The sequence below is a fragment of the Necator americanus genome, chromosome II, assembly GCF_031761385.1.
Source record: "Necator americanus strain Aroian chromosome II, whole genome shotgun sequence".
Lineage (NCBI taxonomy): Eukaryota > Metazoa > Nematoda > Chromadorea > Rhabditida > Ancylostomatidae > Necator > Necator americanus.
Window position 1 is genome coordinate 17,057,171 of NC_087372.1, and position 19,409 is coordinate 17,076,579.

The window sequence follows — 19,409 nt, forward strand, 5'->3', positions numbered from 1 at the left end:
GAACTCCAGCCGAAAAAAAAACATTTATAATCTTCGAATGCAAAAATTTAACACAAAAAGGAAAACATAGACAACAGATAGGATCAAATAACAGAGTAGGGAAGACGGAAAATCCAAGAACAATGTTTGGTAAAACCATCTGTAAGATTTTATTTCAGCGTGTTTTAACAGTTAACAAGTGAATCCAAAATTGTTGTTTGAATTCTCGTATGATATCATGTAAGCGTCGATATGAGGTTAGGCAAAGGTCATTCACGCATATATTTAAAAGAAAAAAGAAACTGGTGTAAAACAGCTACTATCAAAAAATATTGGCACTAGTTCTAGCAACACACAACAATGTGAGCAAATGTTATAGGACAGTTATAAGTTAGAGCTTTTCTATTATCATCCCACTAGCGCCGCCTCCACCATTGCAAATTGCAGCGAGCCCCCTTTGACCGGACTTCAGTGAGTGCACTAGATGGGTGATAAGACGAGCGCCAGACATTCTAAATGACAGAGAACTTAGACCCATGTTTTTCCAAAGATCATTGATACTGTAATCCTCATAACCAAGAAGAAAATAGCATACCCAATAGGATGTCCAAGAGAAACAGCTCCTCCGTGTGGGTTAACCCTCTCTGGGTCGCATCCAACTTGTTTGATGAACGCTAAGGCTACGACCGAGAATGCCTCGTTCACCTCCCACTGGTCAATTTCCGTCATTTTTAAGCCAGCAGCTCGTAACATCTGAATTAAGACTTAAAAATCTCATCAGATCTACATTATGGCTGCTCCACTGGATAACTAGCTAGTATTTGTTTCCGTAACCGTGGTCCTACGAGCAAAAAGAAAAACGTGGGAATTTGGAACTCAAACACACTTTTTCGAATCTAAGAAAGAAAAAAAACTTTACTCACAATGACTGTTATGGAACTTTTGGCTACATAGGAATAAAGGTGGAACCATGGAGTCATCTTATTTGTCGCGCCATCAGGTGATACGCTTACTCGGGCGACAAAATGCTGATAGGCAGCAGTAAAGTAGAACTGCTGCATCATTCTCTCCTTTTAGAAAATGTGTTAAACAAAGTTGTCGTTTATGAAAATTTCAGTATCAAAAAACTAAACTAACATGGAAAAGCTGTATAAATCTCTACTAGTCACGCTTAAAATATAAAAAATCAGATTTTAGCCTTAGATCTTTGCAATAATTACCTTTTCTTAATTTTTCACCACATATTTACCACCTTTTTCATGACTTTATCATATCATATGACGCCATGTCATAAGAACCTCATTTGCGACTATCAACTCTCCTAGATAATCAGATTCATTTAATTCAATTCTTTCAATTCACATTCTAACTTTATAACATTCATTCTTTGAAAAGCAGAGAAAAATTGCAAATGAAATGAAAAGGATTCCAGATGAAGTATTTGCTACAGATATTAACAAAACACAAAGACAACATGATGTGATAGTTACACACCTACACAATTTTTCAGTTTGGATGAGAAAGGTGAGTAGAATTCCCATAATATAGAGATATCCTCGACAATGTGATAAATTATGGTGAAGATGTCCCCGATAAAATCATCCTCAAATGTTTTCATAATAACTGGTTCATTAGTTGTAGAGGCCGAGTAGTACACACAATCACAAAAACATAGAAATCTCTAGTTTATGCTCTGAAATCTAATACGTACTGACTCCTGCCAATACTGTTCGAACTTCTTGTCCTAAATCTATTTATGGTTCCTGAAAGTGTTTGTAGTATTGTTTTTCCTGCACAAGAAAAGTGGTTAAAAAATGGGCTGACATAAATTTAATACTATTTTTAATCATAAGATTTGCATCACAATTTTGAATTCCTCATCTTTCTACAAAAAAAAAATTCTACAAGGCACTGTTACAAAACAATATCAACCTGGAACACTTCCACCTGCTTCTTACGAAATATCTGTCTGAAGGGAATTGCCTGTCTGATGATGGTTGGCTTCGAGAATTCCCAAAAGCATTTCGAAAGGAAGAATCATCAAGTAAGCAAAAAACTAGTTGGATAGAATTCTTCGTAAATGTTTACCAATAAAAACCCTATGAACTAAATTTTGTAGGACATCACCAAAAAATTTCACTAGAACGAGATCACTAATGTAATGTCACTGGCACCTTCTTATTTCATTGGAAAGGAGATCGATGAGTTCTTACTTGGTTAGTTTGTCATTTTCAAGAAGACTGAATGACTGCTTCTAGTACTCACAAGACTTTTTTATCAACTTAAAGAACGAACAATTAGGAGTGAAAAGAAAAACGACACACAATCACAAAACTTGATAGAATGCAGTACAACTGCTTTTCTGAAAACAAGCACTCACCTTCGGCACAAGAAGTGGGGGGGCAACTGCAAAGTCAAGTGGATGTGTGGCAGCATCTGCGTATGCTACTATTCTAGCAGCCGGTTTCGCGTTGTGTTCTTTCAGAGCTTGCTCACTAGCGAGTAGCACAGCGGCTGCCCCATCATTTAACGTCGAGGCATTACCGGCCGTTACCGTGCCATCTTTAAGAAATAGGAGTCAGAGAGTACAGGTAAGAAATCTAACACATACCATGGTTGGTAAGTGATGGTTCCATCAATAGAGAATGAAGAAAACATGCCTTTCTGGAAAACAGCTTTGAGCAGCTTCATCTTGTCGAAATTTACCTTTGAAAACTCTTCGTCCATATCAACTGAAAATGTTCCTTTACGAGTTTTCACTGTTACTGGCACGACCTCGGCGTTCATGATACCACTCTGCAAGGTCACTTTCTAACAACAGCGTAAGTTTAAAAAAAAAACAATTCAGGAAACCTTCCACGCAGCAGCAGCCTTTCTGTAACTTCCAATAGCGTACTCATCTTGCATATCTCTGCTGATTACAAGTTCTCTAGCAGTCTTCTCTCCACAATTACCCATGTGACACTTATCGTAAGCATCCGTGAGCCCATCTTTCACTATTCCATCCTGAAAGAACAATAGATCAATTCGAACTTCTAACCGGTGGAAGATGTAAAAAGTTGATAATATCTAAGTACCACAATTTTAGAAAGAAATGACTATACCACTATGAAACAACAATGCGGTGAATCAGACTTCTTTGGTTTTGCATTTACGAACAACCCTATAAAATTTAGGAATACCATTTACGAGCAAGTGTTGACAACTGTAAGTAGCCCGCAGTAAAAACGTAAAAGAATGAGCGAAGAGATAGAAAGGCCCACAACAATTTTCACACTCAAAACAATCGCAGTCCAATTAGTTTCCCCGTTTCTTGTGCGAGACAGTAGTAAGAAGATCTACCTTAAAAGCATAAAATTTCCAGTGCTGTTTTTTTTTTGCAAGAGTAGATATTAGTAGGGGTTAGGTTCACGAGTAAGAGAGGGATCACAGTAGTTTTTTCCCCACAAATCCAGAAAAAAGCGTATGCATTACCTCCATGTGCTTTCGTCTACAAACTATACATTAACATTAACATAATTAACAGGAGAGAACGTTGAACGAGATCGTGAGACCACGCAACGCTTCGATGGGTGTGATGGTAAGGTAGCTGCTGCTTATCTAAGTTATTTCAGTTAGATCACGGAAGTTGGCTACGGTGGGATAGCCCAAGCACTATCGCGTTGCATTCATGGAGAGACAAGGGCACGCAGAGCTACTGTATACACATTTTTCTGGATTAGCGACGGTGGTGAAAGGGGCGGAGCGAGGTGAGAATTGGGTGTGATTCCTTTCATATCCGTGAACTGTATCCTTTTCACTATTAACCATGTACTCGAGCAGAGATTTCAACATAGGAACATTCGTTGTACGCTGAGTTCAAGCGGAAAATGCGCTGCTTGCTCTCTGCGCTGCAGCAAATGCTTCGTAGTTGTTTCCGGTCCTGGAATTGTTACGGTCGGTATAGGTGTGAAGACAGGATTTGTTTAACAACATTTTTTATGCATTGTCTTCGGGAGATTTGTTTAAAGAAAACGGAGAGCACATTTATTCAAGCTATTCCAGAGGCTCCTAAAGTAATAAGTACCAAGAAAAATTAGAAATGAAATATTCTTGGGTGAGCATATTGGAAGAACCACTTACGGATAAAGAGAAAATCTAAACTAACTATCAAGCGTATTCCTCCGTATGTAGTATCGCCGCGATCCAGATAAAAAGGAACTTGAGACATACTTTCCATTCCACCACCAATGACAACCTTAATTTGTCAGATAAAACGTAGGAAGAAGAAATATACAACCAACCAGGAGGATAACAGTTTATTCGAAAATTGGAAAAAAAAATCCATGCTAAATAGTGTACGACTACTTCGTTGTTCTTTGGTAACGTAACTGGTATTATTAAAATCACTAAGGTCATAGATACAGTTATAGATTAAGACGAGATCTAATTCAAAACCAAGAAATAATGAGGCAAAGTCCATTGACTAAAAGGGTTCCAAATTTCATGAAAGAAAACCGCTTACATTTTGATTTCCTATTTGAATTTGTTGAGCAGCAAGCATAATCGCCTTAAGACCTGATGAACACACTTTATTGACCGTTGTACAAACCGTTGAAGTATGAAGACCTACAAGTGACGTTGGAAAGAAATTATAACAAACAAAATAAGAATTGGTAAGAATGGCAAACTTATTCGATAAGTAGCCAACAAATTTTCTCCTATGTTCTCGCGTGTTTAGCAAAAAAAAAACAAACAAGCAAAGGAACTAATCTTTAAAAGTGGTGCGAGTACATATTGTGATCTGCCAGAACACTCTTCTTCTCTCCACTCATACAATGCATTCTAGTTTACAGTGCATTTATGCTACAATACATATACAATAAACTTTATAATTGTTCTTGAAGAAATAGTAAGAAGAGCAAGAAATAAGGGATTTTTTCATTTGCAGTAAGTCAACAATTTTTTTTTGAAGTGACAATTTAAAGGACTACACAGAGGTATATGCATCTGCAAGTACGACATTTATTTTAAACTGTAAGAGCTACATTTTTGTAAGATGCTACGGTCAGGTCAAAACAACCTTTAGTCTGATGCAATTGCGTACTAGACTCCAGCCATCTCGGTAGACCGAGATAAGTGGACCCTAGTACGCATTTGCACCAGGCTAAAGGTAGCTAAAAGTAACTGGAGCCTACTACGCAATTGTATAATTGCTAACCCTACTTTGAAAAGGTAGCGAGACTGGGAGTGCGGTAACATTTCGATAGCAACAGGTGGCTTCGATGCAGCGCTTCCAGCCCAGCCGCTTACGCAGTTGCACCAGGCTTCAGGCTCTGACCCGACTATATCATATAGTTGGGTCAAAACGACATGAAGCACGGACCGTTACGTAAGTGACCGCGCTCGGAAGCAGTGCGGTCGAGACAGCAGTTGGAATCGAGGTGGGATCATGGCGAACTTAGAAGTGAGTGGCGGCAGTGAGGATCCTTACGCGATCCCAACCGCTACGCTCCACCGCTCCGCTTCAAGCGCAGCCGCTTGCGCAAATGTCCGTGCTTCATGTCGTATTGACCCGACTATACGTTGCAGTTCAAGCATATCACGAAATTGGTGATGTTTGGGTCTCTGTGGCTGGCGAGCAATCATTCAGCCTCCTTATAGCTCGGGCCCCAGTACCTCCGATTACTTGCTCCTTTGTTGTTGGCTGGAAAGGTAAGTCTTCCTCTTCTATTTCGTTGTCCTAGTCTCATTCCTAGCCGTGCTCATTTTGCGTAAATTATAGTAGAGAAAAGTAGCAATAGTGGATGCCAACTAACTGTGGTAGATGGTATACCGGGATAGTCGTAAACGGCAGTGAGATTATTAGGGGATCAATACCTTTTGGATGCAGAAATTTTGCACTGACACTCTGAAACGCCAACCGCACAGCCGCCGCGCCGTAGAGAGTTGCGGATCGGCGACTCAGAACTGCCTCCGTCAGCTGATATCGACCAGATATTGTGAGGGTGAGGAATATGTGAGGACAAAGTAGTTGGTAAGTCTTACTAAGAATAAATTGAAAGAGAAAAGTATAGAATAAAATTATGTATAAAATCGTACTTTTATGCATTGGTGAGGGAATTCGACTAACTTTGCTGTGGACTATTTCATATATTTTAGTGATAAGAAATCTGAGAATAATCGCTTTGGATAGCTCAATTATTCGTCTTCTCTGCTGTATCGAAGACTTTCTTAAGTGCTGGTCAGCAGAAAATCTTCGTTATAACGAAAATAGGCAGAGCGCACTCCAGAAAATTGCATAATGCGGTAGGTATTGAGGTCATCCTCATAAGTATTGAGATAAAATGCAGGGGGGAGGGGTGGGAGGGGGGGGGGGCACTCTGTGGGGCCCGCCCTTATTTTTCGAAAACAATAATTAAATCAATTGGGCCCTAAGACCTAAGGGTTGGTCCCGGAGGATCTGTAACATGTAAGCTAAAGTTACTAAAAGAAAAAAACTAAGTTAGAGCGTGCAGAAATAAGGGCCCCACTAAGTGCCGCCCCTCTACCACATTTTCCCCGCGTATTGCCATTACGTCCACTAACAAAATAATTAAAAATTTTCTTACAATCTGAATATCCTCGAAACCGATGCCGCTTGGATGCGAATCGGCATCAGCAATGGTAGAACAGAGTTCTGGAAGTAGATCACGAATATGAGCGTGACCACACTCAATTTCCCCCAATCGTCGTGAAGAATGACGCGGGGATAGGAAGTGGTTTCAACGAGGTACGTGAAAATCCACCACCCTTGTGAACGCGCTATTTCTACGAGCGAGCGGTTAAAATTCAATGAGATCTCATCAGCAGCCTACTCAAGAAAACCATTAAAAGGCTGATGATTGAACCAAAGAGTGTACAAAAGTGGCGCGTTCTGACACCTCTCATAAGAAATAAAGCGGTTCTCATGCCATTTTTCAAGAAGCTCATACTCGTAATCTGAACTCCGACCTCTATGTTGTCCCACAGAGACCCCTACGTTGTCAGTTTTGTGATACATATGCTGCCTTCAACTGTGCCCTCTACAATCCTGCTGATCGTACACTGAAGATTACTTGGCTTGATTATCGTGATGATGAAAACACCAGTTCCATACTTTAATCGCATTTTTGTATGCTGCACTATTATTTTGCACAACTGCAATGAGATGCATTTAATACAATGTTAAAAAGATGACGCCACTGTGTTATTGCATTGTTTTACTACCTTCCATAACTTTCAGGCGACAAGGGGGACAGTGCCCAAGTTCCACCAAAAAAATGTATTTGAAAAAAGCACCTACCAGCGGCAAGGGAAGCTTGTCGAGCAGGTGCCTGGCCAACATTAGCTTGACAAACCTGCCCCATATACACCTGAAATATATATATATATATATATATATATATATATATATATATATATATATATATATATATATATATATATATATATGATAGTGATGGCGCAGCACCATATTCCCTAAAGATAATAAAAAGGGGGTAAAATGTAGGTGAGGGCACTCAGTGGCCCCCTATTTCTCGAAGTCAATAACTAAATCAATCGGTCCCTGAAGCCTAAACATTAGTCTTAAAGCATCTATGACATTTAAGATAAGGTTACGAAGAGAAAATGTTAGAGCGTCAAGAAATAAGGGCCCAACTGAGTGCCCCCACCAAAAAAAAAACACTTTTTCGCCATAAAAAATGTACCTCTCTAACTTCTTCTGGTTTCAAACCGCTTCTTTCCACAGCGGCTTTTATAGCAACACTTCCCAGCTCTGGAGAAGAAATAGTTGCAAGCTGGGATCGGAATGAGCCGATAGGGGTGCGAGCTGCTCCAACAATGAAAACATCCTTAAAAAAATTAAAGAAAGAAGCGTTTCTTTGCACTGGAATTAAAGAATTCCTCAGTGAACCTTATTTCTAATGGTGGATGAGAGGCTCAGCTTCCGGGAAACAGAAATGTTCGTCCTACCAAACATGACTAAAATGTGATTTTAAGAGAATCGAGACAGCAACGTAGTCGATGATAAAAGTAAACTGTGAAGCGGAAGGACATGCGTAAGCAGAAAATGAATAATGTACTAAGTAGTCTTTGACGTTATTATGTAAGGAATGTTTGCAGAAGAAATTTTGAGTGATAAGACATATTCAAAGGACTAAAGAACAGCAAATCAGAGCATCGGAGCGATTTTTAACAACAGTCCACCTTGACTCACGGCAAACTTATATTCTAGCGCGCTCAACGGCAGGATTTGTAAAGTTCCGAGCACTCACTGCTTTTTGTGCTGGACACCCATGACAAATTGAACCACTCCACATTTTACGGACATCGCATTCATGACGCACTGCTGTTAACCCTTGATTGTTTTGCTGTTCATTCACTATTCCACGGCATTATTATTAGTTTTATTTACATTTCCGGCTCCTAAAAAGCTGAAGCAGTTACTTGAATCGACAAATTTCGAAGATTGATGAGACTCCTGTAGATAGATATGTGGGGGGGGGGGCTATTTTGAGGAAATTACCACACATTTAGACCTAATAATGTCTCCTGAGAGCGACCACATGGATCACTGCTCAGTTTATGATGGGAATTACTTGTGTTTGGGGAGTGGCAAATTGCTGCAAATAGATATTTGCTCCCATTCTATTTCCATATACTCAAATATTCATTCGTCGGGAACGCTTTATGTTTTGTCGTGAAAGCTATCGATCTATTGTACTAAAGGTGTCTATTCCTGCCAACTCCTTAAAAATTTTTTCGCTCAATTTCGTCATAACATAGCGTTGACTACAATGACATCGAGGGGAAGGAGAAGACAAGTTACGATAATTTTCTTCACCACTTTTCGCTCTGATAGGTTCAATCGATGCGTTCACGTCCGACTCCGAGCCGTCCACATCTACGGAAACATTTGGAACACTTGGCGAAGACTAGGACAACTTAGCGGTGAAAAAAAAAACATTCATGTTCGAGCATCTTCCCGATATTAAAACATTCGTGGTTGGTCAGAGAAAATTTCTGCCTGGTTTTTCAGTCTTTTTTCTTCGTTTTTTTTTAAAGTACATTTCATCATCTTATTCTCTAGCAGTTCGTGTCATTCTATCGAAATCGATCATTCACCTTTCAACTAGGTCGCCAATTTGTTCGGAATCATTCTCTAGAGTGATGTGTGCGCATTGGGCACTATTATTGATTAACCAGTTCAGATTCTCGCAAAGTGAAGGGTCGTTTCTGTAGTTATTGTCTTCATGGTTTCAACTGTTCTAGATTTAAGATTCACATCCCAAAACGTCCTAATTTTTATCGCCCTTTCGATGTTCTAGAAGTCTAGGATTTTGCTTAATAATCAGTCTCCAAGAATGTCCTTCAAAGAAGTATTTATTATTCAGTATATTCATCAATATGTCTTTCTTATATATAGAACCTACTCTTTCTTCTGCACTGCTAATTTCATCTTTTTCTTATCCGTTGACGCTGTTCGACAGTTGCTTGCTGCTAGTATGTTTTTTTCTTCGTGTGAACACCTTACCGCTCTGTAACTCATATACACATAAATACTTCTTTTTTAAACAGAAGATTGAATTAACATCGTGTACTTCGTGTTGTCGAACCATCCCTTGTCCCAACAATCGATCCAAATCGAATCATTTCCGTCCAGTTCATTTTATCCTCGTTCTCTGTTCTTAATACAATCCGTCGTTTTTGAATGGAATGCAGCATTGTCCGCTTAAAAAATTAAGGTTGTCAGTGCAGTTTCACATTGCAACGTATCTGTGCTATAGTAGGGTCAAAACGACGTGAATCATGAGCGTAGTTGCGGTGCATTTGCGTACGCGCTCGAAACGGCGCGGTGGAGGTAGCAGGTGGAACCGAGTTAGGATAGTCGCAAACTGAAGCGATGGGTAGACCTGTAAGAGTTCCACTACTCTCCTAACTGCCACGCTTCGCCGCACCGCCTCGAGAAAAGCCACGTACGCAATTGCGTACGTGTTTCATGTCGTTTTGACCCTGCTAAGTACAGGCAGCGCGCACTACTTTAACTCGTCCACACGAGAAAAACGGCCTCCGACATGTGCAGTTATGGAAAAAGATCATGTATAGTCAAGAAAAAACAACAAAATGTTAGATTTTATGCATCAACGCCCATGCCATGTTGTATCACAATTCAACTCGTTCTGACAATTTGAAAAAATAAAACGGACGTCAAAAATATCAACACTCCTTTCTAAACTAGTGAGACTTCATTAAGGCTCTCCATAAGCGGTTTCTAGCACAATACTCAAGTGGCTTTGTTATTTTTTTTAAAGTTTTTTTTTTTTACTTTTTAAGCTGCTCCACGCGAAGCTTTTTTAAAAGGTGCTTTCGTATCTCTGTTGAAGGAAATGTAAATCATTCAGAAGTTAGCTTTTATATTTCTATGAGAACTGGTAAGGAACTAAAAATCACTATCCAAATGGTTTGTGCAGCACGCCCTAGTCTCTTTGCAATTCTTTCACATGACAAATAGTGATATCCTTTCGTAAACTATACACTGCACTAACATTCTGCATTCATATAAACAGACTTCTGATCTCATTTGTCAACAATTAATGTCTGTGGCAGTGTCATAATATGGACGCTGCTATGAAAAGGTTATCTTGCACTTGCCGCTAAAAAATTAGCACTAAGTCCGTGTCTCAACTCACTACTGCGAAGGTGTCGTGTCGGCCTGAAGTGTGACTTTCCCGGTTGATTCTATTGCTGTACCCCGCTTCTTCGCGTCCTCCGATCGATACGACGATAATCGATTTGGCGATAGCCACGCTAATCCCCTGAGAGCTCTTTTCTTCTTTTTTTTTCAATGATTTTTTGCTTCTTTTATGTGCAGCTATGAATATGATATGAGTTAGTTCCGAGATCGGTATGGAAAAAGAAACCTTGGTTTCGCCTTCCTAGCGTAAGTGGCAAGAAAAGGGAAAACGGGTCCAGAACTTACCAAAGATTGTAAAGTAACTGTTACAACTCCTTTCAAGAAAAGGGGAAATAACGATCTAAAAAAATCTGTTTTCCAGTGCTATACAAGCGTTCTTATAAATAAATTACAATAATCATGATCTCTGAAATGAGGTCTGGCTTCATATTTTGAATAGTATAAGGAGATTTTCTGAAGGAAATTTTGATGGAAAGATAAAAGAATACAAAGATCACGTTTTTTGGTCATCCTTTTTATTGCCATCAAGCACCAACATTTTCGAGCGCATTTTCGCTTTAATAAGCTCAGCCAGTTGAATCTTAGGACGATCAATTCCTTCAATTCTTAAAAGTGCGAGCTGCAATTTCTTTTTTCTGTTTTTTTTTTAATAGAACATTTTCTTCTGCGTTACCTAGGTATCGAACTGAAATTTTGCAAAATTCAGAAGAGCATCAGCATATTAAAGGGAACGAATTCGAACCAGTAGCGAAGAAAACAAAAATTTTCCCAGAAATCCTACAGTTTCAGCCCTTTGTTACTCTGAATAACACCTCAAGTGTTAACACAGGATTTAAATCTGCACTTGCTGATAATATCTTGGACCGAACACGGATAACAGAAGAGTTTCGATAAGGCGGACAAACACTTGTATTCTGACTCAGACTTTTGTAGCGCCTTGTACCCCAACAGTAATAGAGCAATATCTATCGTCGGGTCAAAACGACTTGAAGGTCAGTGTAGGAGTGTAAGCGGATGCGCTCGACGCAGCACGGTGGAGAAAATGGTTGCGATCGTGGAGGGACCACCACGAACTGCAGCGATGAATGGTGCTAGCGAGAGCTTTCCGCCGCTTAGAGCGCAGCCGCTCACGCGATTGCACCATATGTCGTTTTGACCCTACTGCAGTCAATATGGTTCCCCGTCTTCTTTTCGCGTTCTTTTCCAGCATTGTATGTTTTCTGCCTTTCCGCATTCACCTTCTGAGCCTCTTTAGGTTGCCACCATGTCTGTAATATCTTATGGTTTAAGAACCATGTGTTCCATAGTATATAAATATATATATATATTTATATTTTTACATATTTAGTTCTCCGAAGCTCCTCAGACCCATTAATTCGATCGCTCTCATGTGAGTTCTAGAAGCACATGATCACTTTACACAATTGACAGCACCACACCGTATACCATTATTTTAGCTTCGTTTTGATTTCAGCAGGATAGTAGAAAATTACCATGGCATGTAGGCATATGTCTTCCATATGTTCAAATAGTACGGACGCATTTCAGTAGTCAATAATTGAGTCTGTGGAGGGCCGCAGAGGGATGCCCGACGAAACGTGATTAGCTCGCACCTCGGGAGTCTCACTCTGTTATGTTATTGTTTATGCAGTACTTGCACAGTATTTTTTGGTGATGTTTCTGGATTTGAGCAATTATTTCGACATACGGTTTTTATGGATTTTGATTTGATTTTTACTTTTCGCCCGGTAAACCTTTCTGCATTCATGGTTTTAAGGCAAGGTAAGAAAAGAGCTGCCTGAAGGTTAGGTACTAAAGCCGGTTGTCGATTCGAACACGCACCGCTGGCAACAGGTTTCTCCGTCTTCACACCACTAAACAACCCCATTGCACTTCCTACATTGTTTCCTTACGTAATTTCCGTTTAGAATGGAACACCTGAAAAATTTGCTGTTTTTTTCTATTGTCAGAGATTGTGAGATGTAGCAATGGTGACAGATTAGACTGTTTCAATTTGCTATTTACTAGTTCTGGACAATCGGTTGGTGCTACACTGCCAATTAACAATATTTGTTTAGATCAAAATCATCGTGAGGTTTTATGCAGGGAACTATACCTTTACATTTAAATTCTATGTAGTTTCTACTGAACGATAATATCTAATGGCTGTCATGCGCCCAAAATTTGCAGTAGGGTAATAACGACATGAAGCGCGGTGCAGTTACGTAGGCGCCCTCGAAGCGGGGCGGTGGAGCGTAGCGATCAAATGGAACCCTTACTAGCACCGTCCATCGCTGCACTACGCAATGGTCCCACTTCGATTGCAACCGCTATCTCCATCAAGCCACTTCGAGCGCAGCCGGATACGTTACTGCACCGTGTTTTATGTCGTTTTGACCCGACTATAAAAGAGGAGAAAACCACGAAATAAATGAAATGATCACAATTCCCTGTACAGTGGTTTGGGTGCAGCAATGAGTGTACCCAAACCACTATACAGGGATTTGTACACTAACCCACTGTACAAATCACTAATTCCCTTAAACATTTATTGCGTATTGCTACCTGCAAAAATGTTCAAAGGAAAGCATGACCATATCGTCAGCAGTGACCTAGTATTTCAGGGTATTGGTGACAGAATATGCTCTCAAAGAACGCATATATACCGTGCGTTCTTGAACGGAAGTTGTCATAGTTTCGAGACTTATCTAGAGCTGTTTTAACGGTTTTTCGCGTCGCCTCGAGCCATGTGAAGAAAGATAAAGGAGCCGCGGGTGCGAGAAGTTGATTCAAAGAACTGTGACTCGAGTCATTGACGGATTACCGCTCGAGGGGCAGTCGTTCTCAATCGATGGTGGGACGCCTCACCATTAGCAATTTCACGTTGGTCTTGTTGTACAACTACACGATGCATGATACATTTTCGACCTGGCTGTTTGTAAAGTGCATCCTTTGTTTCAGTTTTTCATCTTCGCTTTAGAGAAAGCTTATACTTCAACCTCATCCAAATCGTTTTTTGTGCATTAGCCACTTGAAGGGAAAAACGAAGAAACGATTCAGTGGTTGTAAAAATATCACTTTGTCACTGGAGCACTCCAGGACTCCTGTTTTTGTCGGACGAGAATGAGTGGTCCACATTCTGAAAGTGATGCACTCAATCTTGCCTTCTTCTTTCTGAATAGATTATTTTTTAATACTATTTAGTTGCTAACTTACATGCTTGATAATTATAAACCAAGTATGTACTGGGGTTTGGACAGATCTCACCGTTTGTTCTAATCACTATACTTTGATCTCTACTATCATTCAGCGGAGAAACTATATGTCTCTGAGTAGTCACGCATCATGTATTTTTCTCCATTTTCTGATATCATCCTTATCATATCATGGTATAGAATGACGGAGAATGTTTTTACTAAAGATATCAGCAACTGCACTACTTTAGGATGTCTACACTTTTTTTCAACTAAATTCTCATGTTAGATCGCTATTCCTTACGAAGCCAAGCTGGTTAATAACTTCTCACTGCTATTTTTTGATTCTGATTTGCCAGTATGACACGTAAGCAGTTTGTTGGCGCCGATCTCTACCCGTGATTTCAGCTCCTGCATTACCTGTCCTTCCGTGGCTTGACCAGGAACTAATCACAGTTTCATTAGTCCTCATTATACGGGAAGATTGCCCACTGAACCCCACCTCATCTACGAGCACGAGACTCATTTTTATCCTGAAGGACCCAAATAAATTTGGCCACATTTTTCTTTCTTTTACACGTTTTCTATCTTAGCCAGTTAGCAACGACTCCAGTGAGCGTTCGATGACTCTGCCCTCATTCCTCCTCCTTGCAAAGCCTGCAGGTTCCTGAAAGAAGGTGAAAGCGCGAGCGATGGCAATAAGGAGCTCTGCGCCGTTCTTTTTGGTCCCCTTCATTACACCCTATATATTTTAATATACTCTACTTTAATATACGACTCTCACTCTCTCCCTCTTGCTCGAGTCGTGAAGTTACGTAGTTAGTTAACCATTTTGATTCTCAGCCCAAAGTTGGAGAAATAGAATGAATGTTTTGTTGAGTGAGTGTGGGCATCATGCTACCATTTTGGTTACGAAAATCCGCGCTCAGTGTCATGAGAACGGTGTCCTCGGTGAAACGAAGGTGGTGCAAACACAAACCAGGAACCTTCACTCATTTTTGCCTCAGTCCAATTCTCCCATTGTGTTCTTAAAACTAGGTGGTATGTTGTGATGCCGCTGTAGTCCTCGTCTTAGATGCGATAGGGAAGAGCCGGACGCTCCTCAGGTGAAGAGGGTCTAGCTCATGGGGGGCAGCTCAAGTGATGAGGATCCCTTTGCCAACTGTCCGAAAGTGAAAGGGTCCCTTCGAAAACCGTACAAAAGTGAAGGAGGTTCTTTTGCCAACCATCCAAAAGCACAGCATAGATGCGATAGTCGGAGCACCGGTTCTGACTATCGCATCTATGCTTGCGTGAAGAAATTTTAATTTCAAAAAACCATAGGAGGCTTCTTCTGTAACTTCTATGTTATTATGACGTAGCCTCCGTTTGGTGCGTAGTTGAGGCCGTTTATCTCTGCAAGCCATACAAGTGTACTTTCATTCTAAGGCAAAACCGCCTCCCGATCTCAGTTGTGTACATGACTCCAGAAGTGGTGCAATGATTTGTTCCCAGAAGTAAAGTAAAGATTGGCAAAACCACAATAAATTGTTTGGACTTGCCTAAATCAAATAGTAATTCGATAAAACCAAAGTAGTTTCATGCAACTTTCTCCAGTCAGAAACGTCACAAGTATTCGGTAACATGTTCCCTAGAAAGGTATCGTATCAACCCTAAAGTGTAAAGCATCTTCATAGAACCGTTAGCACTCTACTGGGCCAAGTGTTGGTTAATAAAAAAAAAAGTTGAGGCTCGCTTTGAAGTATTCGAGATTGCGCTGACTCGATACAGTTCACAGCAAGATGGAAATAACTGACATTTACCCTGACCTAGTACATCATAAGCGAAGTAATGTGGCGTTAACAAAGGTGCGATAGAAAAGAGCCGTACTCTCCTCAGATGAAAAGGGTCTAGCTCTTCGGGTCCAGCCCAATTGATGAGAATCATTTCGCCAACCGTCCAAAAATAAAGGGGATCCTTTCGCTAAATAGTCCTATAGCGGAGGGAGTCCTTTTGCCAACGTCCAAAAGTGGAGGGGGTCGGAGCACCGTCTCCGACTATCGCATCTATGGAGGAAATGACAGCAAGCTAGCAACTGTTTCGTAAGAACTTTCAACAAGCTTTTTGTCACTTTCCCTGTAGAAGTCATGCTCTCGTTCGAATCATCATTGCTTCCTCCGGATTCTTCCTTTAGCAGTTCCCCTTTTTCCTGCTAGTATATAATACCATGATCATGATATATATATATATATATATATATATATATAGTAACGGGCTTATTCTGTCACGTGTGTGTGTGTGTCGGTGTGTGTGTGTGTGTGTGTGTGTGTGTGTGTGTGTGTGTGTGTGTGTGTGTGTGTGTGTGTGTGTGTGTGTGTGTGTGTGTGTGTGTGTGTGTGTCACGAAATTCAAAAAGGGGGGTGCGACGGGTCCACCGGCGTCGGATTGGTGCGCTGGCGCCAGATACCTATAGAAGAGGGTGCGACGGGTTTATGTGATCTGACGTGGAACGTTATCTTTATCATTAGGATGATGTCTTTCACGTCATATTATGTTAAAACATCATTCTGTGATAACTATTGGGGGAAATCAGGAGGAATACCCATACTTCGAGTGATGCTTTCAAATTGTATCTACATTATTCTGGCATCGAAGGAGTATTTGTAGGTGATGGTCGAATATTCTTCAAATGTAGAATTGACGCGCTTAGAAGGAAAATTCCGTAATCTTTAATCCGTAATTTATAATTTATTTATAAGAGAAGTAAAGCGTTGTTAAAAAAACGCAAATCTGATTTTACAGAAAACACCACTACTATCAACTTTCATTGATCAGTGAAGGGGAGCGAAAAACTACCCTGGTATATATATATATATATATATATATATATATTAGTATGATATTAGTTTTTGAAATGACCGTAACTCACGAGTTCTTAGATAGTCCGGATGTCAATTAGTAGGGAACACTGAGTGAACACATATTTTTGTGTGATCGATTGCGAAATGTGGCAAGTTTCTAACGAGATCAAGTAACATCTGTAACACTCATTTGTCCACCTTCTATTTTAAATCCATGTTTCAACGCATGGATGCAGGGTGGAAGCGCTTTTGCAGTTGATGTTTCCATTAGAAATGTTTCTACAACCGTGTGGACGTGACAATTGCGTCAGTTTTAGTTTCCTCGCATACTTTCTGAGGTGTTCAACATCTTTGGTTGCTGTCGCCGACACGATGTGCAGTGATCTGCGTCGAATCGACGAATCCATTCTGTAATAGACATTTGCCCGAAGTATTTTGTGCTAAAACTACGGATGAGATTGAGGAACGTTCGCAATAAACTTCCAACTTATTGATTGAAGGATGATTTCAAACTCTCAAAACTTCAAATAAAACCCTTTTGAGGCAGCCTGAGAAGCAAAGGTTAGTGAAAAGGATTGTTAAGTAGGAAAATCGTGTAGAAAGAAAACCGATAGGACAATAATCAAATTGACTACAACAACTGAGCTCATCTGGAGAATTCGTCAATCCGTATCGGTTGCGACCATCTACAAAACGTTATTAGTGATAGGTGTTGACATCGTCGACTGATGTGACCGTCAAAAGAGACCCCACGTCGAGACGGCCCACTGTCGTTGGAAACCAAAAGAACCTCATCGCTCGTACAATCAGTTCGCATAAAAATTGAAGTCGCTAAGATGGTAGGATATCTTTTCATCGGTGGCTTTAGTGCTCTTTCTCGCCGAGTTTGGATCGATGAAGCAATGCGACTCCTCCACTCACAATACTTTCGTGGATTTTGGTAGTTTTTGTAAGCTGTTTGAAGAGTTCCATCCTATCTATTTTCATTAACTATCTTTACCATCATCTCTTATGTATTTTCTTAAGTTGCTCAAAAGCATAACACATATGCAGAAGATGAAAAGAAAAATGGAGAGAAAACGGCAGAAATAAGCGCTCGAATGCTGTGCATGTACATTGGAATTTAAGCATATCAGCATACAGACTTTGTTTGGGTAACACAGGACGCCATTATCATAGAGGTATAAATCCATCTACCGAATACATGAATTTCATTGATGTTGAGCCCCTTTTTCCCAACTCCCGTTGAAAGCTATCTGAAGATACTCAACGTAAGCTTGAAACTAACGTGCTAACCGCTGCATTAGAACAACTATTTGCTTCCTTCAGAGCATAATAGAATTGCAAACCAGTAAGAATCCACCTCAAATATCACATTTGCTAACTGCATTGAAACTCGTCCGCTGCGATTTCTGACACGCGGTTATAAGTGTGCAGGACCTCTTCGCGCCGCAAAAAGCTCCCCGCGAAAAGCTCGCGCACTTACCGAGATGCTTTGCCGGTTCCCTTTCTTTCGTCATATTGTGCACTGATGTAGCGAAACTATAAAAACAACCCAGATCTCATTAGAACGTGCGAAACTCAAACTTTCGAAATTAAAAAAAAAGAAATGACGTTGGATCATCTATGTTCTTGTGAGTCTATTGTTGAATTACTAGGAAGCACGCAAAATTTCTTCCACTGCAGGGAAACAGTCTCTGGATCACTCTGATTAAAAACGTCATGATGTTACTGTATGCAGTCAGGTTAAGAATTCCTGACTTGTGGTGCAACTGCACAAGTTGTTGCTCTCGGACTGCGGCTGTGGGACCCTCCAGAAAAAAATTGAAGCTAGCAAAAAAAAAAGAATTGAAGCCTCAGCACGGGTACAACAGCATACATAATTGCATTACAAGTCAGGTCATAACGCCTGAACGTACTTTCAGATGGAATCAACTTTCGCTACAAGATTTCTTCGAAGCAAGGAAAACATTTAAAAAAGAAGTAAATCCGCGTTCACACTGGGCTCATTGCAGGGGTCTAAACTAGATTACTCTAGCAATAATAGGATACGGTTTTTCTAATCATTAGATTGCTAATCATTCTCAAAGCAGTGCAGTCTTCAAGACAGACTCTCCACTGAGGTGCATTTAATTCTGTTGTTTGTTCTAGACATAGATGTTAAAAATGGTCTGAACATGGATGTAGGAATTAAACGAGGGTGATTGATAGTATCCTGCAAAACTTGCTGAAACTCCAGAGTAAGTGTCCAATGAAGCTACTCTGAGATTTCAGCCATTTCTGAGAGAACTCGTTATTCATGAGCAGTTTTGAAAAAAATAACATGTCATTTAGTCCGTCACAATCGTGATCATGTAAATTTAGAGGTATGGTAAATCTTTTCGGTAAATTTTTCCGGTTTGAAAGTTATTTATTGACATCCATAACGAAGAATGTAACTTCCAATTTGTTATCTTTTCGCTTATTTGGAGCTTTCATACTTTCTTTCTATCATTGTTAACTGTTATTTTAATTTCATACGTCTGTGTTTTCCTTCATTTTAAAGTTTTGCGAATTTTTGGATTTCTGGTTAGCCAAATTTTCTTCAGTTTATGTACATTATGTGGTTGAATGATTTACATTTGAATTATCTGATCACTGATTGAATTAATTTCACAGCACACCTGTCGTAATCATTTTCAACTATCTCCATTATATTCC

At 40.1% G+C, this 19,409-nt stretch overlaps 1 protein-coding gene across 2 annotated transcripts; it reads right to left on the reverse strand.

Moving 5' to 3' along the window:
- Positions 1-370: 370 nt before the first annotated feature.
- RB195_018151 (uncharacterized protein) lies at positions 371-14,395 on the reverse strand (the record flags this gene model as incomplete). Of its 2 annotated transcripts, XM_064185464.1 has the most annotated exons (10): positions 371-491; positions 575-732; positions 2,360-2,541; positions 2,640-2,775; positions 2,833-2,985; positions 4,127-4,216; positions 4,484-4,587; positions 7,283-7,352; positions 7,689-7,832; positions 7,895-7,960. In XM_064185464.1, 10 exons carry the CDS (start codon positions 7,958-7,960, stop codon positions 371-373), a joined length of 1,224 nt encoding a protein of 407 aa, XP_064041346.1. The 2 variants fall into 2 exon arrangements, with proteins under 2 accessions (XP_064041346.1, XP_064041345.1); XM_064185465.1 differs by lacking the exons at positions 2,360-2,541; positions 2,640-2,775; positions 2,833-2,985; ... (2 more) ...; positions 7,689-7,832; positions 7,895-7,960 and adding exons at positions 9,582-9,711; positions 14,372-14,395.
- Between the last annotated feature and the right edge of the window lie 5,014 nt (positions 14,396-19,409).